The following is a 21,660-nucleotide window of genomic DNA, read 5'->3' as shown; positions in this document are numbered from 1 at the left end:
AGTAGGCTGTGGAGAGAGAAGGGCTTTGCTTTCTCAGAATACAGGAGGGAGGGGATTTTTTTGGACAGCAGTTGTCAAAACCACTTGGTGCTTGTGAGCAGATGATTATGTGGGACAAAGCGCTCAGGAACTGGAATGGGAACTCAGGAGAAAGCATCGGAGGGCAGGTGGTTGAAGTCTATTCATTCAATCACTTATTTGTGGTACACACACACACACATATGAACAAAGCAGAACTGTATTTTTCTGGCTTAGTGAGTGGATGTTATTTGCAAGTTCCAAGAAGACCACAAAGGACCTGAGCGAAACCCCGATACCGCATGCATCCAAGGCTGAATTATTTGATTCAAGCCTTTTTCTCACCACAAACATCCCAGGGGGTAATAGCATCATGCCACCAGTTTTCTTGACATGCTTGTTCTGTATGCAACATATACAAGATAGAAGTGACATGATTGACTGCGTACTCTATTTATGGAATTGTGTTATAGCCTAAGTGTGTGCTTGAGAGCAAAGCAAAACAAGCTCCTCTTCGATAATCTACATTCCAATATTCCATTGGGTAATTATTGAGACAGCAGCCAATATAGAAAGAGAGTTATGAGAGAAGATTAGCAGAAAAAGGCCTAGCAAGCTGCTACTAGAGGAGTAGGGGTATAGAAGGGACTGGGGGTGGGAAGCTGAGAACACTGAGAAAAGAAGGAAGGCAGGATAGAGAAAGTTTTGTTCGAAAATCTGCATTATTGCAAACGGAGATGAAGTCTCAAAATAACCGAGTGAGTGTTATTTTTCGTTTCCAAAAATTGATTGATTGATTGATTGACTTTTGCATTAAGGGAAACGTGAAGGTTTAATGCAATACCATTAAAAGAAATGTGCTAATTCATTTTAGAAAACAGCTCTAGTATATTAACATAGTCTGGTGCTAGTGCTACAACACATACCATGGATGGTGGAAGTGATAAGCATACCTTGTTGATGGCTTTAAGAAACAGTAAGGGAAAAAAAAGAAAAGCAAGGGATTGAAATAGTTTGTGCCAATTAAGCAGGAGAAAAAAAAAATATATCCAATGGTCATAAAGAGCAACAAAGTTTGATGCAAAACAAAATTACTTGTAGAAATAGTCAGTGAAAGGCCACAAAATGAAATTGTTGTTTGAATACAACCAAGTCCATAATAGAGCTATGTTTGGCAAATCCAGCAGTGAATCCACCTTAAATTTTTATAGTCTAAGATCAACATTAGTAACATAGTAGTGTAATTCTATAGGAGGCAGAGGAAGGGACTAGTACTATTAAATCCCAAATATACATGCATTCAAATGAGAACATGAAACTTGCGGAAATATCTTCCACCTTTCTCTGTACTGAGATGCAAATTTTACAGATAAGGTTTTTCAACATGCGTATAACAGGCCTCAGTGCAAATGCCCTGAAGATCTTTAAAACAATTTCAAGTTTCCAATTGGTATGCTGGTCCATAATCTGTCTCACATATCCTTATTCATAAGGAACCAGCATTGAGTACAATATACATGGTATATTGTCAATTTCTATGGAGCATCGCAGTAATCCTCAATCTTCTTTGGAACACCAAGCTGGCACATTAAGCTTCCTGCAACCTCCTTTCTTCATTTCATAGGGTGAAGCTGTTATTCACCCTAAAACAGCTACAATTTAACAAACAACAACCTGCAGTCCTGGAGACAGAACCAAAACAGAACATAAAGGAGTTAAGGTAAAAAAATCAGGGATAACAAGTGAAATGTCATGAAATATTGGAACATCACTGGTAGATGGTAGTTTTACAGACAGACATTTATCATGCAATTTAAAAAATAAAAAATAAAATGGAAAAGTTGCAAGAGTCTCTTCTCTACCCAGAAGCCCCATTTTTTGCACACTAGGCAGAACAGTATGTGATAGAAAGTTTCCTAAATGGATTCTGATTTTATTTTATTTTATTTCTTTCTCCTGCAGCCAGAAGAGCTGACTAATATTTTGGAGATCTGCAATGTTGTGTTTACCAGCATGTTTGCCCTAGAGATGATCTTGAAACTTGCTGCCTTTGGCCTCTTTGATTATCTTCGCAATCCTTACAACATCTATGACAGCATCATCGTCATCATCAGGTAATGATCATCAAAGCCATGCATCGATGTATGAGAAGTAGTGTAAGAAAGATGGGTGAGGGTTAGTTTTGGGGCTGCCCAAACTAAATAAAACTCATTCCAAGCAATGTTCTGAGCAATGTTGTGTTGGGACAGCACATCTCAAGCCATTCTAGACTTTGGTGACGGCACTACTTTATATTAAACATTTTAATCAGTAAAATGTAAGAGCCACTTGAAATGGTAGTGCACAGGACCAAGGAACCTGCCATTCTGGATTCTATTCTCAGCCTTTCCACCAGCTTTCCTTTGGATTCAGGACAATTCCTATTAACTTTGTAACTGTGATCCATTTTATTATCTATAAACCAAGAGTATCATGGTTCTGTCTGCATAAATCCGTTAAACATTGGGGGGTCAACTGTGTCCTACTCAGAAGAGACCCTCTGAAACTAATGAACCAAAGTTATACAGGTCCATTAACTTCAATGGGCATTCCCTGAGTAGGACAGGTGTGGAATACCACCCACTGTCCAATCATATAGCTCCACATGCGTCCTTATAACTGTAGGAGAACCTTATGTCTACAGATTCACCATTCACTGCAACTGTCCATCAGTTTCTAAACACCCACCATGTTCAGAGTACTGTTTATACAGGAACAGAGGACTCTGCCTTCTATCAGGTCAAACCATGGCTTCATTTAGCTCAGATGAATCTATTCTGACTCGTGGCAACTCTCCAGGGGCGCAAGGATTTGCTTCCTCAGATCTAGAGGAAATTATCCAGGAAGTTCCTGGCTCTAATTTTAAGAACCCTGGTGCTGTGGCATCTGCTTCACTTTCCAGTTTGGTGGTCCCCTGATCACCAGCTTCAGACTCAGATCCAGGAATCTGCTCTGGCTCCCTCACTGCTGGACTCTGGGGTCATAACAGGTCCTGATCATGCAGGTGGGCAGCTGCAGTTTCCTACTTCATTCTTGGCACTCTAAAAGCTGCTAGCTTTGCAAGAGGGTTTAGCAGCAGGGAGAGAGATTGGCCACCAGGACCTCCCTACTTCCTACTTGCCAGGGTGCAGGGCACCACAAGGGGAGCTTGGTAGTGGTAGCCAGAAGCTGTTATTCAACTAGGTTTTACTCAGTGTAGACCTGCTGAAATTTATGAACAGGACTAAGAAAAGAAAAGAGCCCCTGCTGTCATCCTTGAGCGAAGCACCCCCAAGACCAGGCATCCCCAAACTGCGGCCCTCCAGATGTTTTGGCCTACAACTCCCATGATCCCTAACTAACAGGACCAGTGGTCGGGGAAGATGGGAATTGTAGTCCAAAACATCTGGAGGGCCGAAGTTTGGGGATTCCTGCCCAAGACCATTTACAATGTGTGTGCGTGTGTTTTTAATTGTGGCTCCTTTGAAGGTTACCAAAACAGTTGCCACCAGCAAACATGGGGGGGCAGGGCAGTGAATTGGGGCTTCCATTTTGGCTCACCTCTAGTTTTCGCCCTTTGTTTTTTCCCTTCTGGTTCTTGAGGCTGGAAACAAGCTTTAACTTCTGTGGAGCATCATACCATCTTTGTATAATAATGCTTTCAGGAGATATATTTGCAAGGAAGGAACCTGCTGAAATTGACTAAGGGAAGATTGTGTGTGTGTGTGTGTGTGTGTGTGTGTGAGAGAGAGAGAGAGAGAGAGAGAGAGAGAGAGAGAGAGAGAGAGAGAGAGAGAGAGAGAGAGAGAGAGGAGTTATAAGCAAGTGTATTTTGTTCACACAAAATTAATTCAGACTAACTTTGTATTTCTTACACATAGGGATACAGTACTTGGTTTATAGACACCAGTGCAATTGACAACAGAAATTATCTCCCTCCTTCCTGCTCTCTGTCAAACACAGTCTACCTGGATCTCAGTTAAAGATCACGCAAATAAAAGTTGCTTCTATTTGTAATCTTCACACTGCCATTCATCATCCTTTGGGATTCGTTTCTATCACCTTTCTCAAGGTCTCACTCTGGCCCTCCCCTTGTCTCTTGTTGCTTTTGTCCCTGTTTTGTAGCATTTGGGAGATCATAGGCCAGGCTGATGGTGGCCTGTCAGTGTTGAGGACATTCCGGCTACTGAGGGTGTTGAAGCTGGTGAGGTTCATGCCTGCCTTGCGGCGTCAGCTGGTGGTGCTCATGAAGACCATGGACAATGTGGCTACCTTCTGCATGCTCCTCATGCTGTTTATCTTTATATTCAGGTGAGAAGAGGGGTTCCAGGGTGCAGGAACACTATCCAGAATGAGATCCATTTTACGTGTTCAGTCACAAGAAAGGATGTTTGTTTGCTTGTTTGCTTGTTTGCTTGTTTGTTTAAACTTGTTGTATGAAGGGGGAAACACTTTTCAAGGCACACTACCCTAACAAGGCAGCTTTGCAAAACTCAAAACACAGGAAAATATTATTACAAAACACACACACACACACACACACACCATACCTGCCAAGTTGCTGTCCGAGAAATAAGGGACCAGGCCCGAAGTAGCAGACCGGAAGTAGCGCTGCCGCCATTTTGGAACTGGGCAGAGCATGCTCAGAAGTGACTTTTGATGCTGATTTGCCCAGTTCCAAAATGGCCGCTGCGCCAGAAGTCGCACTGCAGCCAATTTGGAACTGGGCAGAGCAGCATCAAAAGTCACTTCTGAGCATGCTCCGCCCAGTTTCAAAATGGCCGCCGCGCCAGAATAAACTGGGGAAAAACAAAAAAACCCGTTTTTTCAGCTAGGAACAGCTGGAAAAACGGGGATTTCCCAGGGAATACGGGAGACTTGGCAGCTATGACACACACACACCAGCAGTGCAAATCAGTTAAATGCAGATTTCTGTCTTCCGAGTTTTGTTTTGATCAGCAGTGATAATGCCATGGGAAGGGAATTCCAAAAGTGTGGGGTCGCCACTAACAAAGCCCCTGCCCATCACCTCCAGCCTAATGGGTCTCACTGGTGGGCTGGTGAGCAAAGTCTCAGGTGCTGATGTTGATGTTGGGCTAGGCTCATGCAGGTATTAGCAGTCTTTCAGATAACATAGTCCCAAACTAGTTAGGGTTTTAAAGGCTAAAAGAAGCACCTTGAATTGGGCCTGGAAATGAAAAAGTAGCCAATGTAACTGATACAGCATAGATGTAATAGGACCTGGATGTCTTAGCTGCTACATTCTGTCCCAGCAGCATTTTCCAAACAGTCTTCAAGGGCAGCCCCACACAGTTCATTACAGTAATTTAACCTGGTTGTAAGAAAGCCATGCATCGCTCTGGCTAGGTCAGCTTTCCCTAGCTAGGGCCACAGCTGCCAAACTAACCTAAACTGATAAAAAGCACCCTTGGCAACCAACATCACAACCAAAAGCACCACGTCCAGGCTGTATTTAAAGGGACAAAATTGTTGTGAGCAATGTAGTGGGTTCAGTAGCTCTCTGCTCTCTGTGCCTTTCATTCAAGAGTCATGTGCAATTAAACACTTTCTGTGCCCTTAATGGGAAACAGTATGCAATAATGCCAGGATGTGAACAATTCAGAAAATCACCAATTAAAATGACAGTTCGCAAAATCAAGATAAATGCAAAGTAGCTAGTCAGGAAACCCTGAACTGCTGCGCTAACAGAAATGTGCAGGTAGAGGAACAGACATTCAAATCCTTTAAGTATGGGTTTTGCTGATCATTACCCAGGGTTAACAACAGACAGAGCATTTCCCCCCTGAATAATAAGGAAAACAAATTCACAGTGAACGAGCCTGGGATAAATGGGATTAGAACAAGCAATCTAAGTTGCAAATGAGTGACCCATGGCCCAGCAATATGGTGGAGTCTGGGGTTCTGCTACAGCCTCCAAACTGGAGTCTGAGGAAGGCAAGGCAGCCTCTTCCAGCCAGAGAGGCACTGGCATGGTAGGTTCTCCTGGTGCTAGAATTCCCAATGAGGTAGGGACACCAAAGGCTGGTTCTGAGGGCAAATGCTCCTCTCTGTCCAAGGTGTTCCCTATATCTGTGATCTCTTCTTTTGGGGATGAGGAGGCAGAGCTATGGGTCCTGTGACAAGCCATATATTTATTGCTCCAGTTTCTTTGGTAGAAGGATAGGATACATATGTGGTAAATAAATAAGAACATTTCAATAATGAAAATTACAGCAGAAATGTGTTGATTTAAAAATAAAAACTGTTCTTTCCAACAGCATCCTGGGAATGCACATCTTTGGGTGTAAATTCAGCCTCAGGACTGACACAGGAGACACAGTCCCTGACCGGAAGAATTTTGACTCCCTACTTTGGGCTATTGTCACAGTGTTCCAGGTGAGACCAAGAAATAGGAAAGGGGAATAAGGGGGTGAGAAGGAGGCATGTCTTCCCAGAAACAAGGAGTGATTAAAGGAAAGGATAGGATTTGAACCATCAGGCTTGTGGGCCTGCTGCTGTGCTTAACACCATGCCATCAGTTGCAACCCACTAATGATCGTGAGTTCAGCTCGGCCCACTGGTAAGAGAGACACATTGTTTCTGCTACTCTACAGTGAACTGTGAATGACAACCCACTACATTTCAGAGAGTGCTTGTGGCATTGGAACAGCACAACACAGCCAATGCGTCTCCTCTGGGGGGCGGGCGGGGGGATCTCATGACCAAAACAGAAAAAAGTTCATGCATATGAGCAGGCTGAAAAAGATAAAACTGATTAGATACTTTTAATCTGTCAGTTAACATATTTTCCAGCCTGCATTCCTTGTCCTTGATTTGACTTTGCAAGCTTGGTTTCTGTGTTACAGATCTTGACTCAGGAGGACTGGAATGTTGTGCTCTACAATGGCATGGCCTCAACTTCCCCATGGGCATCTCTTTACTTTGTGGCTCTCATGACATTTGGCAATTATGTTCTGTTCAATCTGCTGGTGGCCATCTTGGTGGAGGGATTCCAGGCCGAGGTGAGTTGCTACAGGAGCTGCTTTCAGGGAGGGTACGGCATACGTCTATAGCTGGTTGGGGGTATAGCCTGAAGGGCTTAGAAAGGGTGGCAAGGCATCCTATGTCCAGTGATGATCTTCCAAGGAACGTGTTTGTGGAGGGTGGTTTTCAAAGCAACTGCAAGAAAAGCAAGGACATGTGACATTACATGGCCTGGACACTAAGGTATCGTCTCTTCTGTGCAGTGGCATGTCAGCTAATGATTTCCATAAAGTAGTTTGCTTTGCCTTGGAAATTCCATACTGAATTAAAGCCACAAAATGCTGGAATCACAGGGAAGCACCTCCTTTGCTCTCAGGATGCTCACAATTCCCAGGTCTTTGAATTTATTTTCCCAATGCAGGGTGATGCTAACCGGTCGTATTCAGATGACGATCAGAGTTCATCAAACATTGAGGAGTTTGACAAATTCCAAGATTGCTCGGGTAAGATAAGGTTGTTTAGGAATTCTGCATGACTATAACTGCAGTGAGAACCGCTGCATGAAATCTAATTTGTGAATATATCGGTTTTCATGAGAGTAGCGAAATAAAGTCTATTAATGTACTTAACAGGTGCTTAATATTGCCCATTTTCCCATTTTCTCAAGATTGGCTGCAGTTCTGGCTTATTAGCATAACTACCTTGCAACTTTGAATTAGGCTGCAATTGTAGTGACTTACCTGGGAGTAATCCCCATTGATCTCAGTAGGTCTTACTTTTGATTGCCTTGTAAGAGCAGAATAATATTGGATCCTACTTACAGTTGTGTTGGTCTCTGCTTTTCTATGTGAAAACATAACAACTTGGAAAGTTCCCTGCTTAGGAACATAAGAAGCTGCCTTATACTGAGTGAGACCATTGGTCCATTTAGTTCAGTAATGTCTACACTGATTGACAGTGGCTCTCCAGATTCTCTGTCTTAGCCGTATCTGGAGACACTGGGGATCAAACTGGGACCTTCTGCATGCAAAGCAGTTTCTCTCACTGAGCTACAGCTTTCCCTTTTCATCTTCCTCTTCCCCAAATGTGCTCTGAGTCCACAGCAATGGACAATTCGAATGCATTTGCATTTCTAATAGTAAAAGGCAAAGCTATTGCAATGTTTTACTAAAGGATTTTGGTGCCTTTTGGCTATGCTGTGGCCCAGATCCTGTCACTTCTCTTTGAAAGGCAACAGTGATGTCCTAGACAGGCTTGGCAAAAGCAGGATACTTGGCTTTTCTACTCAACCTCATAGGAACTAGGATAACAATGATGAAGATGTTCAAGCTGCTGATGGAACTGGGCTCCCACACTGAGTTTCAATCAAACCCCTAGTGTTCAAATCACACAAAGCACATCAGACGGAAATAAAAAAAAAACTGTGTAAAATACCCCGTAGCTACTGATTTGACTTGACAAAAGGTTGGATTCAAACATCAGTAGAATCAGCCAAAAGACAAGGATGGCAGGATTTTGTTTGTGTGATAGCCAAAGCAATACCCTCTGCACTTCTTTGAGAATACTGCAAATTTCCCCTTAACACAAAAAGCTGTAAATGCCAGTTACAAGCCTGCATATTCTTATTAAGGACTACAGTGGTACCTCGGTTTACAACCACAATTGGTTCCGGAAGTCTATACTTAACCTGAAGCGTACTTAACCTGAAGCGAACTTTCCCATTGAAAGTAATGGAAAGTGGATTAATCCGTTCCAGACGGGTCCGTGGAGTGCTCAACCTGAAGTGTATGAGTGTAATTGGTTCTGGAAGTCTGTACTTAAACTGAAGCGTACTTAACCTGAAGTGAACTTTCCCATTGAAAGTAACGGAAAGTGAATTAATACGTTCCAGATGGGTCCGCGGTGTTTGTAAACTGAGGTGGTTGTAAACCGAGGTATGACTGTACAGTGAAGAGGGGGAAGTTCGCTGGGAGTTCGAGGTTTAAAGAAAGTGATGGGGGCAACTTACCATGGAAAGGCACCCTTACTACATTGGAGTGGTACTTGAAGAGAGAACATAAAAGCATAGATCAAGTTTCCCTTTGAGTCAGAAATTGCATTTTACCTTTGTGTTGTGAGCAATGATCTTTTCTCTTTACCATATGCCAGCGCCCACTAGTGTGTACCATTCTCAGTCTCAGTCAGTTTTATTACAGCAAGAGCCAGCAATACAAAACAACACAACTCCAAACAAAAGATCAGCAATATCAACATCAGAGGGCAGGACAAATTGTTATAATATTTATTCAATAAAAGAGGTTTACGTTTTTTAATAGCTAAGGTGCAAAATTTGGCCACAGCGTAGGATATTGAGCTCAAAGAATCTTCCAAAAGGAATGATTTGGGGGGGGGGAATTCCAGATAATATTGCAAGGGTGTGAATTTTGATAATAAGGGTGAAATGAGTCGCGATCATTCTTCATTATAGAGTTCACAAAATAAAAGAATGTGAATAACAGATTCCACCTTATTGGACATGCATGGGCAAAAGCGCTCATCGATTGGTGTGTGTACCATTCTAAATATACATCTCTGCCTCTCCTTCTGGACTTAAGTTTTTATTCGCTGCTGGTTTGTAGGGTGCCCAACCTTGAGGGACCTTCACTGGTTGTCTGCTTGCTTCAGAACCTCAAAGCCCCTAATATTGCTGATGGGTTTCCAAGGCAAAATGGCTCAATAGGCGCTCTGCTTCCAGGGAAGTCAGGACATGTCTGGTAGTAGAGAGATTCCCAGATACAAATGAAAAGAGACTTGCTGGTGTTGGTCTGGGGACACAGAGGTGGCTCTCAAACATAGGATACAAAACAGCTTGTCACAGATTGGTTACTGTCTCCATCAGTTTCTCTCATTTTTACTATATTCTCCTTTAGTAATGTGTGTCTGCTGCAGGAACAAAGCTACAGCTGCCTTCGATTTGAAAGCGGGGAGGGGGGGTATCATCAGTCGTTGCAGTTTTGCTTCTTTCCATGTATGTGAATATTAAGCTGCTCACACTAAGGATAACTATTGCTACTGCTTCAGTTCTCCTGCTGCTGTAGTGGAATGCCTACTGCAAGAATCTTCTTTGCTAAGCATTTGGGCAATAAAGAGTAAGCTTTACTTTCTCCCAAGGAGAATGTTTCCAGGCTTTAATGGGAGAAGTATGAAGCACTGTCAAAGCAGAAGCTATTGGGTGATGGAGGAGAAGGATACTTTTAGTTCTCCCATATTGTTCTCCCTATTTCCTAGAGGCATTGCTATGGAGATAGTGCCAAAGTGTGAATCTTTATACAATGGTACCTCGACTTACGAATGACTCAACCTACGAATGTTTCGAGTTAGGAACAGAGTTCCATCCACCATTTTGGATGCGGTTTAGATAGGATTTTTTTGACTTAAGAATTTTTAGATAGAATTTTTCAAACTTACAATTTTTATTAAAAAAATTCCCCCATTGGCTTCGACTTACGATTTTTTGACTTACGAAGGTCCGTTCGGAACGGATTAAATTCGTAAGTCGAGGTACCACTGTATGTGGAATTTATGTATGGGCACAGTTCCTTCAAGTTCACCATATATCTGAAAGCACATTAATGCATTTATCGAAGGTCTCTCTGGGTGGAAAAAGGAATGTCCTTTGCTCCCTTTCCTTTGCATTTTTCTGCTCAGATCCAAAGCTTTGTGCAATTCCCATGACCCCAAATGGACATCTTGACCCCAACCTTCCGTGTCTCAACCAGCCTGGAGCAGCTGCTGGAATTCCCAATCCTTCCCGCAATACTCTGCAGCCGGACCAAGTTCTCATGGCCCTCGAATCCAGGAAAAGCAGTGTGATGTCTCTGGTAGGTGAATTTAAATCTAGGTGTAGCACATGTTGCCTAAAGCCAACATACCACAATGATTTCCAGTCCTAACACCTGAGAATAAGATCCTTAACACCAGAGAATAAGTTATTCTGCATTCAGAGCTTGTGCTCTGGTACTGAGCTATTGCTTCCTCTCAAGCTTGGCATTGGCTACATCTTCCAACACTCCTCAACACATATGTACTATAGCTTAAGCAACATCTCTCTTAACCCAAACCTTAATCCAAACTCCAGCTTCAATTCAAATGTAAGAAGAGCACTGGTGGATCAGGCCAAAACCCTCAGAGGCCAGTCAGTTGTCTCTGAGAAGCCCATAAGCAGATTGAGGGAGTGATAGCCCTATTCTCCTGCTTTCCCCTAATGACTGGCATCCAGAGACATGTTGCGTCTGGTCCTGTAGACAATCTATAGCCATCCTGACCAAAAGCCACTGGAAGCTGTATCTTTCATGAATTTCTGCTCCACATCCCCCATGGTTTTCCAGAACTCGTTGTCCCCACTGTTAGAATGTGCAAGATCCATTTCCCTACCAGCACTATGGAAATGGATAAGAGTTGTGCTGGGTGGTTGGGTGTTGATGAAGGAAAGCAGTGCTCCTAGTGGGTGACAGCCAATGTACGCTGTGATTTCGTTATTACGATGACCACATGCCTCTAATTTACAGTTAAAAGAGCTTGAAGTAAAAGCAACTAGTTCAAAGTAAGTTATTGTTCCATTGTAATTTTAATTATCTGCGTTGATTCTGAACTGCCTTGTGTGATTTCCCTAATGAAAGGTGGTCTAAAAACATTCTGAATAAATAAATGGCTGAGGATGTTGACTTGTGCTGCTTTCCTATTTGGGTGGGGGTGCTGAACCCTCTCTTGGATCTATTGCAGTCTAGCTCTCGTAGTTCTCATTACGGTGCCTGGAGCCGGACTGGGGGCTGGGGGAGCCGCCGCTCCAGCTGGAACAGCCTCGCCCGGGGACACAGCCTCAAGCACAAGCCTCCTTCAGCTGAGCACGAGTCCCTCTTATCCGGGGAACGACACAGGGCACCAGAGGGTGAACAGGAAGGGCTAATAAGAGTTCACCACCATCGGCGAACCCTCTCCTTGGACACCAACGGCTCCTCTGAACTGGTGGAGTTGGCACCCACAGTCCTATCCAATCACAAGCCTTTGCGGAAAATGGGTGTGACCACAGGGCCCAGTGAGCACCAGAACTGCAATGGCAAAATGCCCAACATTGCTAAGGATATGTTCCCAGAAATGAACAACCGCAAGGGCCATGGAGAAGACGAGGAGGAGATAGACTATGTAAGTAGTTGCTTCCTCCGCTAAAGGGGCATTAGGACTTTGTAAAGTTGAGGAGAATCATCATAGCAGATAAGAGAGTGAGCTGGGCCAGCCCAGAACTTCCTGGCTGTACTGTGCAAAGAGAGATCACAGCGAATCTCTAACAGAACCCTTTCCAAAACTTCTCCTTCCATGAAATGCTTTTCATGTCATGTTCTCTGAAAAGAACATTGGGTTCTGTGACTTTGTGTTGCAGTTCTCCAATTAAGTAATGCACACCAAGGAATAATAATAATAATAATAATAATAATAATAATAATAATAATAATATATTATTTATACCCCGCCCATCTGGCCGAGTTCCCCCAGCCACTCTGGGCGGCTTCCAACAAAACATTAAAATACAGAAATCAAACATTAAAAGCTTCCCTAAACAGGGCTGCCTTGAGATGCCTTCTAAAGGTCTGGTAATTGTTGTTTTCTTTGACCTCTGGTCAGGAAAGAAATAGTAGGTAAAAATGTGCATAAGAACACATATATTAGTTAAAATACCATATGAAAATGCATTCTACTCAGGAAAATTGCCTATTGGAATGTGTATATCAGGCAAAAATTTATACCAGCACATGTATGTTAGGAGAAATTTGCATTAGAATGTACAGAAATGTGGAGAACTGAACTTGGCAACAGAAAAAGAATAGTAACTGAGAAAGACAAAAATTGAGACATTTGCCCTTCCCTAGTGGTGAGTGAGCTATCTTCCAGGAAGATTTGCCCATTCTGATCTTCTCATTAAAGAGTGATCAGCTTTTATAGAACTCTATGGTTCGCCAAGCCATAGACTCTGGAATTCCTTAATTAGTTTCAGAGTGCTTCTACCGCCTTTCAGGGCACACTGCTCACGCAGGGCAGCTTACAATCTCTCTCATATACCAGGAACAGCTAAAAATCCCACCCACAAGTACAGCAGAATCCTATCAAACTTCATAGGTTTTCTTGTTTTTTAAAGATCAGCAGTGATTAGGCTTTACATGTACCTCTCTGAAGCCCTGTCCTTACCCTGAGTCTTGTCTGAAATTTCAGATGTGTTAGTAGAATATTTCCTCTTACGCTACATCTCAGACTCTCCTTTATATTTTTGGCATTAGCAACATCCCCATGGATACCTGCATGCCTCTAACTGTGTCTCTCTATTACCTATGGAATAATCAATATTAGTAAGATTGCACAGTTTGAAAAATTACTGTGATTTTTATGCAATGTTACTTCAAATTAAGTCTGATTCCCTGAGACTTACTCCCAACACCCAATTAAGGGTGCTCAGGATTCAGTCTCGGCTACATAAAATTCTCTCTCTGAGGGAATCGCTGGATTTCTCCAGGTGTGAAATGTCAACATCAATAAGGGACATTTGGGGGTTTTCTTGGTAGAAGGCAATGCTCTGAGCTGTTTCAGTAGCCCATGCCTGTTAGTAATCTTCAAGTGTTGCCCAATCAGCAAAGCTTTCAGTCAAAGTCAGAATGGCAATGCTGATTCTCTACTTTCTAGGAGGTAAATTAGTTCATTAATCCTGCCATGGTGCTTGCAGTTGGCTCTGATGACCTTGAAGTTCTCTTTTCAGCCCTTCAGTTTTATGTCAGATCAGAGAGAAACTTCTGAACGCTCTGTCCATGCCATCATCGTCTCCCACAGCTGTGATTTCAAGTCATTTTCTTACCCTGCATGGGGCATGGTGGGTAGTGAATGATCCATATAAATGAAGAACCTATAATTGGGAGGTTTCTCAGATTTTGGTATGCAATGAGTTAAACGAGACTTGCTCATGTGGGGAAAGTGAAGAAGGCGGCAGCTTCTGATGTTCTGCCTCGCTTTTCACAGAGCCTGTGTTTCCGTATCAGAAAGATGATAGAGGCCTACAAGCCAGACTGGTGTGAGTTGCGTGAAGACTGGTCCATCTACCTTTTCTCACCACAAAACAGGTATATGTCCTTTACTTTTGCTTATGTTTGTGGGGGGTGGGGGGTGGGCAAATTGGGGTGGGATGCTACCATGCTGCCTTGATTTTTTTGCATTTTTCTTCAATCACACCTGCACATCTTTTAGAGCACATGGTTGGTTTATGCATTACGTCATAGGTAGGCAAGCTAAGGCCCAGGGCCCAGATCTAGCCCAATTGCCGTCTAAATCCGGCCCGGGAATGAGCGTGTTTATACATGAGTAGAATGTGTGCTTTTATTTAAAATGCATCTCTGGGTTTTTTGTGGGGCATAGGAATTTGTTCATTACCCCTCCCCCAAAATATAGTCCGGCCCCACGCAAGGTCTGAGGGACAGTGGACCGGCCCCCTGCTGAAAACCTTTGCTGACTCCTGCATTACATTATCAGACATACACCATGATGTATTTTTTAGCGATGTTGCACTACTGTATCTTCTTTTCACAATACATTCTGCATTATTTTGCAAAGCTTACAGCAGCAGAGGAAATCATTCCAGCACTCAAATTTACTACTATTTATTATTAACAAAATGGGAGATTCTAAAAGTTTGCCATGAGCCAATACTAATTAAATCAGTTGGACAGCCTTCAATTGGAAGCTAAAGAATTTTGAACAGGAGGTTTAACAGCTAAAGTTTCAGGGAGTAATTTTATCATCTTCCACTTCCCCAAAACCTTCTCATTATCCCTATCATCCCTTAGAAACAAATGCACTTCACAAACAAATGAACTGTCTTTCAGATTTCGTATCCTCTGTCAAACTATCATCGCCCATAAGCTGTTTGATTACATTGTCCTGGCCTTCATTTTCCTGAACTGCATCACTATTGCCCTGGAGAGACCACAGATTGAACACAGAAGCACAGTGAGTACTATAACCTGTTCAGATGGACCATAGAATCTATGGGGAGCTTTTGGGGGGGGCAGCTAAACAAATGCTTTCAACAGTGCATCTTGATGCAGGTGTGAAGAAAAGTTGGTTGTCTTTCTTAAAATCTGTCACTAAAATGATCATATTTACTGTGTTTGGAAACTTCCAAAAGTATTTTTTTCTATGTTGGTAAAAATTGCAGACTCTCCATTTTTCAAAAGCAGCGTTTAAGGGGCAGAGGGTTGTTTTCATTTGTGTTCATGTACAGTTGTGAGAATCTGCATATAAATAGAGGCGGATTTAGGGCATCATGCCTGGTTCCCCTGCACTGGACACCAAGCCGAGGGGGTGCCACAGGGCGTCACCACTATGACATAGTGCGCACACAGAACAGAAGGTGAGAGGCAGTGGAGGCACTGAACTTTGACCTCACACAGGGCACTACTGAAATTCAAAGTCCACCCTTGACACAAAATAAGGATTTGAAAGACTTGGGGGTATCAACTCTCTTTGCTTATACATGGCTTGTTTGACAAGAGTGCATATACAGTAGTATTAGTTTCAGATTAACTAGCAGACCTTCTACAAAGTATCTTGAGAACACACCTATGGTTTAGAGCAGGTGTGGGGAACCCTTGGTCCATAAGCCAGATGTGCAGCAGCCAAATTCCACCTGGCCCTTGGAGTTCCATCTGCCTTCCATTCAGTGAGGAGGAGCCAAGAGGAAGAAGAGATCTGATGGTGTGCAAAATGTGCGTTTGCAGCTCTTCCCTTTGGAAGAAGCTCCAAAGCAGAGGAGAAAAGGTATCAGTAGAGAGGTAGACTGGTGTTCCTTGCAAATATGAAAAAAGTCATTCATGCATTTCGCATTTTGCAATTGCATGTGTACAACTTTGCGTGGACAGGCGGAGTCCTCCCAACCCCAGGCGACCCCAGAGCAGAATAATGACTCAAGACAACGTGCTATGGGATTAAAACTGGCCACAACTTTATTAAGTTTCAGAGGTAGGGAGACCTTGGCTCAGGCATTGGGCGTTTATCCTTCCCACTCCCCAGCCGGGGATCTGGGAGACTTCAGGGTTACCCAGAATGTGTGGGGGTTGGGTTGGCTCTGGAGAACATATGTTCAAGCAGAGAGCCCACCCCCCCCCGTTTCGCCGCTGTTGGAGGGGAGAGCAATGACAACCTCTCGGTGTATGGCCAATGCCTCCCCTCAAGACTCCTTTAACGGGGTACCCTGGGATCACCACCGCAAGGGGGGCATGGGCCACTGCTTCACGTCCCCCCCTTTAGGAAGATAGACTAAAGGATTCCGTCCAAGGCCTGAAACTTCCAAAGTTGTGACGTTTTGCTACGGGAAAGGCAAAACCTGCCAATACAGGAAAATTCCTTTCCAGCCCTTCAACAGAGACCATGACATAGCACCCCCCGCGTACCTGCGAAGAAAAGGTTAGCCTGCAAAAAAAGACTTAACTGGGGGAGGGGAGGGTGGGAGAAGCTCTGGAGCCGACTGCCGCTTTGCAGGTAAGATTCACCTTATGTTGTGTGGCAGGACGGTCCCTCCCCTTACTTGCCCAATCCCTTGGCAACGCCTCCCCAGGCAGGATTGGACGATTGGCTGAGGTAGGCAGAGATCTCCAGGTATCCAGCCTGGGGAGGATGAGGCCAGACTGAACTACCAGGAGTCGCATTGGGATCCGGGGGGCTGCGTGCGACCACGCAAAAGGTGCCCCCCATTTGATGTGGGGAGCGGTCATTCAGGATGCAGCTGAAGTTTGAAACTTTGAACAGCTGTTAAGGCAAGACTGGCAGTTCAGCTCTGCATTGACTTTATTTGCATTATTGTGGAATTGCAGAGTTCTTTTTACCTTTTGCACAATTAGGACATAGAAAGGATGCTGGAGAGCTTTTTTTTAACAAACTTGATGAAACAAGTCTATGGAGAAAATGGAAAGTGAAACTTGAGTAGTTTTCCTAAGAATTAAATGTATGTCTCTGTTTCCATTGGAAGCAGCTTTGTATATGTGTGATTGCATGTATGTGTCTCTGTGTGAGTCTCTGTGTAAGCTTGGCCCTGCCACTACTAGTATGCAGCCCTAAACACCTTTTTATCAGGGTAATTTGGCACTCTGCATGAAAAGGGCCCCCTCTCCTGAGTTATCGAGTGATGATATTTCTCATCTGTGTTAGTAATTGTCAGAATATTTATTTTAGATAAATGTGTGTGACATAAAAGAGCATATGCTTGTAAAATACTTTAGCCATTCAGATGAAATCCTTGACAATATATTCTATGTGAAGAAAACGCTTCCTATCTAAAACTTCAGAATGGTGCTTCCTTACATTACTAGAACAGCAGCCAATGATAGTGAAAAATGAGGAAAACACATATCTTTCTCATGTATTGGAAATCTATACACCTGCCAATAAGAGGGAAACTCATTGTGTACACGACAACACTGAAGATGAAAGTTAGATAAGATGGTTTACCTGTGTGCTTTGGGGATTAGCTTTTAAATGTATAATCAGGAGAACATACACACTGAAGACTGTTTTCACATTCCTGAGATAAGGCTTGCAAAATTCCACATATGAACCTTGGGCACATAGCAGGCAGCACTTTCCAGCTCATGGCAAACTGTGTGAACAAGCCTCCCGTCTGCACATGTGGGTTTGCAGTGACAAGAAAGCTGTCCAGTGTTGTGCCCGGTAGTGGGGGGGGGGGGGAAACCATAGCTTAGTGACAGAGGGCACACTTTCAGAAGGCCCCAAACTCAATCCCTGACCTCTCTCGTTAAAAGGCTCACTTGGCAAGTAATGAGAAGGTCCTCTGCTTGAGATATGGGAGAGCTACTGCTGGGCCAAATGAATATCTACAGTATATATGTTGCTGTTATAAGGCAGTTTTCTATGTTCTGTGAACAGTTTGCCTCGACCATAGAAGAACCACATACTTAACTTGATTGCTATGAGCACCATCTACCTGAGGATTCTATTCAGTGGTGTAACAGTTCACAACTGGGGGGGGGGCATGTTCTCAACTGTGGCTCAAAATGCAGCTGGTTCATTTCCCCCCCCCTGCTGCGTTTTAAGCTACATTTGTACAGTTCACATCAGAGATGGGATGGGGCATCACCTGTTTTGTTTCCTCGCCCCTGCAAACGCCCCTCCCCCCAGAACTCCCATTTATGAAGCTGTCCTCTGTGCATGCGCAATGTCTATTAGGACATGGTCACATGACTGCTAACTCTGCATCTAGTTTTCTAGTCAAATTGAAGCTGATTTGAGGGGGAAACACATCAAATTGCAGTATTTGTCAACAAAGTACAGGGCTGTGTCATGGGAATGTGACTTCTAAAACTAGCACTGGATGCAGAGTAACTGGCAATGTGACCATGCCCTTAGTTGTGTTTGTATCTTTTTTTTTAGGTAAATGAAAAGAAAACCTCAGTCGCTGGCCTGTTCACATTCATTTTTTATTTCTACCACATCCACTAGGAACTGATTGGGCCACAACGGTAGACTGGGAAGGACGACAGCATAGCATAATGTACTTGAGATGTTGGGCAGGGTGATGCTTTTGGCAGCTGACCTTAAAGTACCCTAGACTTTTAGATCCACCTGGCTCTTAGCAACCAAGTAGGATTTGCCAAGCTCGTTGCAATGACTCAAACTGCAGAGCCCTTGCTAGATATATTCTGAGGCTGCCTTTGATTATTCCAGGAAAGAATCTTCCTCACGGTATCCAATTACATCTTCACAGCGATCTTCGTTGCTGAGATGACTCTGAAAGTAAGTCACCCCTTGACAGCTACCAAGCCGCCCCCGTTTCACTGGCCCAACCAGCCCCTTCCAAGTCTGTCAGGGAGGCAGACATACCATGGGGGGGGGGGCGCGACGGATAAGATACAAAGGGGTGCCATTTTCACAAATATATTCATCAGAGTTGAAAGAGGGGAGGCGCCCTTTTGGTGAATGTACATATACTGCTGCAAATAGGGCAGCAATTCTTTGTCTATTCAGAGCACCTCCCAAATAGGCTCTGTTTGCCCATGATGATATCAAGCACTGAGCCGAATCTGATGAGCTGTGAAGCATTTCAGCATCAAGGTCACTGCATGACCCCTGCCTGGCTAGGGTAACTTTTAAAAAAGGGAGAGAACTCAGGGTGGGGAGCAATGAGAATAGCACCCAAGAGACAGACGGTGGGGCAATTGATTTGAAAGTGATTTCAGGGGTTATGGTTTGGTTTTTTTCAAATAAACATTTCTTCCCTCCTCCAAAGAAAGGACCCAGTACATTCAACACACACACACACACACACCCAAAAATGGGTAAATATTCAGTGTGGCCATATTTCTTGCTGGTTATATTTGTACAATTGCTTCCCACAGGTTGGCATGATAGGGAGTACTGAGAATTAAAGCCAGTGGGTTTTTTTTCCTAAAAAAAATGTTTACAGGTACTCTCATTTTGACTCAAGAAAATCACCATTTTATAATTCAAATTGGGGGGAAATGAATACAGTAAATGGACAAAAGTACAAAGTTTCACAAAATGTTTAGGGGTATGCGCACCCCTGCGTCGTCGTCCCCAGAAAAAAGCACCCTTTTATTTTCAAATCTCAGAATGCCAAAACTTGAAATTATCTCTGTGATGATGAAGGGATTTGTATATAGTATAAGCAGCAGCAGCAAGGAGATCATCAGGGCCTTGGTGGCTATTAGCAGCTTTTTTAAAAAGATACTTGTTAGAGGTGAAATCAGGCCCTCCTGTTCATCTTTTATTCCCCAGAGGGTTTTTCTTTAAAAAAAGAGATCCAAACATTATATCAGTGTCAGTGATCAGCTTTCCATTGACCCCTTGCCTGTTCCCATCAAGAATTCTGTGCCCAGGTGAAACCCTCAAGAATCTGCACCGTGTAGTAGTTCTACGAGTAGCTCAACACTACTGCTTGACTATCACATTCTCCACGCTCATGCATTCTCTCATCTCCCCTAGGTAGTCTCCCTTGGCCTATATTTTGGGGATCAGGCCTATCTCCGCAGCAGCTGGAATATCCTGGATGGCTTCTTGGTGTTCGTATCCATCATTGATATTGTGGTTTCGGTAGCCTCTGCTGGTGGAGCCAAAATTCTGGGGGTGCTGCGAGTCCTCCGGCTGCTGCGTACCTTGCGCCCCCTTAGGTGAGATCCAAAAGGCTAGTCTCCCTCTTCCTCTCTTTTGTAAGGACCCTGCTTCTGAACACCCAGAGAAAGCTTGTGTGGACTCCCAGAAGTTTTGCCATGATAAAGGTTTTGGAAAGGGCAATAAGAAGGGTCAAGAGCTCAGGGCACTTAGATACAGTCTGTGATGACAAGGCCAATCGAAATAGGGAAGAACAAGCATAGAGGCAGGGAGGGGGTGTGTAGGTAACCAAAGTCAGTTTTGACAGTAGCGATGGGGAAGAATTTAGACTGAGTTTGCATTTAGGTACCTAATTTGCACTTCCAAAAGCAATATGCAAACCAAAGCACAGCTGTTCTTCAAAATTTGCATTGCTCTTAATTTTGTAATGTAATTGTCCAGCTATGTAATGTGTACAAAAATACATATATGGGGATGAAATGATTGCCCTTGCTGGAGATTTGCCATGTTGCTTTACGGGGCAAGCAGCTGTGTCGTGATACTTTTTAGAGCAGCTCTTCGTAAAACATTGAGGGAAAGCATCTCTGTGCTATGTCTCCCTTATTGTTTCTCCTCACAGTCCTTCTTTTTCAGGGTTATAAGTCGTGCACCGGGCCTGAAGCTTGTGGTGGAGACACTCATTTCATCACTCAAGCCCATTGGAAACATCGTCCTCATTTGCTGTGCTTTCTTCATCATCTTTGGCATTCTTGGGGTGCAGGTACTGTTGCTAATATCATCTATGCGAAAATGTATTATTTTTAATTATTTTTAATTTTATTGCATTTATAGCCCACCTTTCCTCCAAGGAGCTCATGGTGGTGTACATGCTTCTCTTCCTCCTCATTTTACCATCACAGCAACCCCGTGAGGGAGGCCAGGCTGAGAGACTGCAACTGGCCCAAGGTCACCCAATTGAGTTTTATAGCTGAATGGGGATTTTAACCCTGGTCACCTAGGTCCTAGTCCAACACCGCAACCACTACACTACGCTGGTTCCTGCGTCTTTGTGCCTCATCTGCTGCATCTTTTTGTCCTAACATGAAAGCAGTTGAGAATTTACTTCTGCTTCCTTAAAGCCAGGCCTACTTTCCCATTATAATATGGTAAAGAGGTGGATAGGAAAATTGTCAAGAAATGTGTGGTGTAGTGGTTAAGAGCAGTGGATTCGTAATCTGGGGAAACGGGTTCATGTCTCCGCTCCTCCACATGCAGCTGCTGGGTGACCTTGGGCTAGTCACACTTCTCTAAAGTCTCTCAGCCCCACTCACCACACAGAGTGTTTGTTGTGGGGGAGGAAGGGAAAGGAGAATGTTAGCCACTTTGAGACTCCTTCGGGTAGTGATAAAGCGGGATATCAAATCCAAACTCTTCTTCTTCTTATCCTGATGAGGCGGGGAGGCACTGGATCTGGTTGGTGGGCCGGATCCTTCCTTCCCTCCCCCA

At 43.7% G+C, this 21,660-nt stretch overlaps 1 protein-coding gene across 1 annotated transcript in view; it reads left to right on the top strand.

Annotated features, from left to right (window-relative positions):
- CACNA1I (calcium voltage-gated channel subunit alpha1 I) overlaps nucleotides 1-21,660 on the top strand; it is a 269,708-nt gene that overhangs the window by 209,969 nt on the left and 38,079 nt on the right. The window contains exons 10-21 of the mRNA XM_035128273.2: nucleotides 1,981-2,132; nucleotides 4,162-4,347; nucleotides 6,315-6,432; nucleotides 6,903-7,058; nucleotides 7,442-7,523; nucleotides 10,708-10,880; nucleotides 11,782-12,201; nucleotides 14,059-14,159; nucleotides 14,919-15,042; nucleotides 18,772-18,840; nucleotides 20,050-20,234; nucleotides 20,809-20,935. Of these exons, the coding sequence (XP_034984164.2) occupies nucleotides 1,981-2,132; nucleotides 4,162-4,347; nucleotides 6,315-6,432; nucleotides 6,903-7,058; nucleotides 7,442-7,523; nucleotides 10,708-10,880; nucleotides 11,782-12,201; nucleotides 14,059-14,159; nucleotides 14,919-15,042; nucleotides 18,772-18,840; nucleotides 20,050-20,234; nucleotides 20,809-20,935 (1,893 nt within the window). The remainder of the gene's footprint in view (nucleotides 1-1,980; nucleotides 2,133-4,161; nucleotides 4,348-6,314; nucleotides 6,433-6,902; nucleotides 7,059-7,441; nucleotides 7,524-10,707; nucleotides 10,881-11,781; nucleotides 12,202-14,058; nucleotides 14,160-14,918; nucleotides 15,043-18,771; nucleotides 18,841-20,049; nucleotides 20,235-20,808; nucleotides 20,936-21,660) is intronic.

This window comes from Zootoca vivipara, chromosome 10, assembly GCF_963506605.1.
Source record: "Zootoca vivipara chromosome 10, rZooViv1.1, whole genome shotgun sequence".
Taxonomy (NCBI): Eukaryota; Metazoa; Chordata; class Lepidosauria; order Squamata; family Lacertidae; genus Zootoca; species Zootoca vivipara.
Note: the sequence above shows the minus strand (reverse complement) of the source record. Positions and strands in the feature narration are given on the sequence as shown.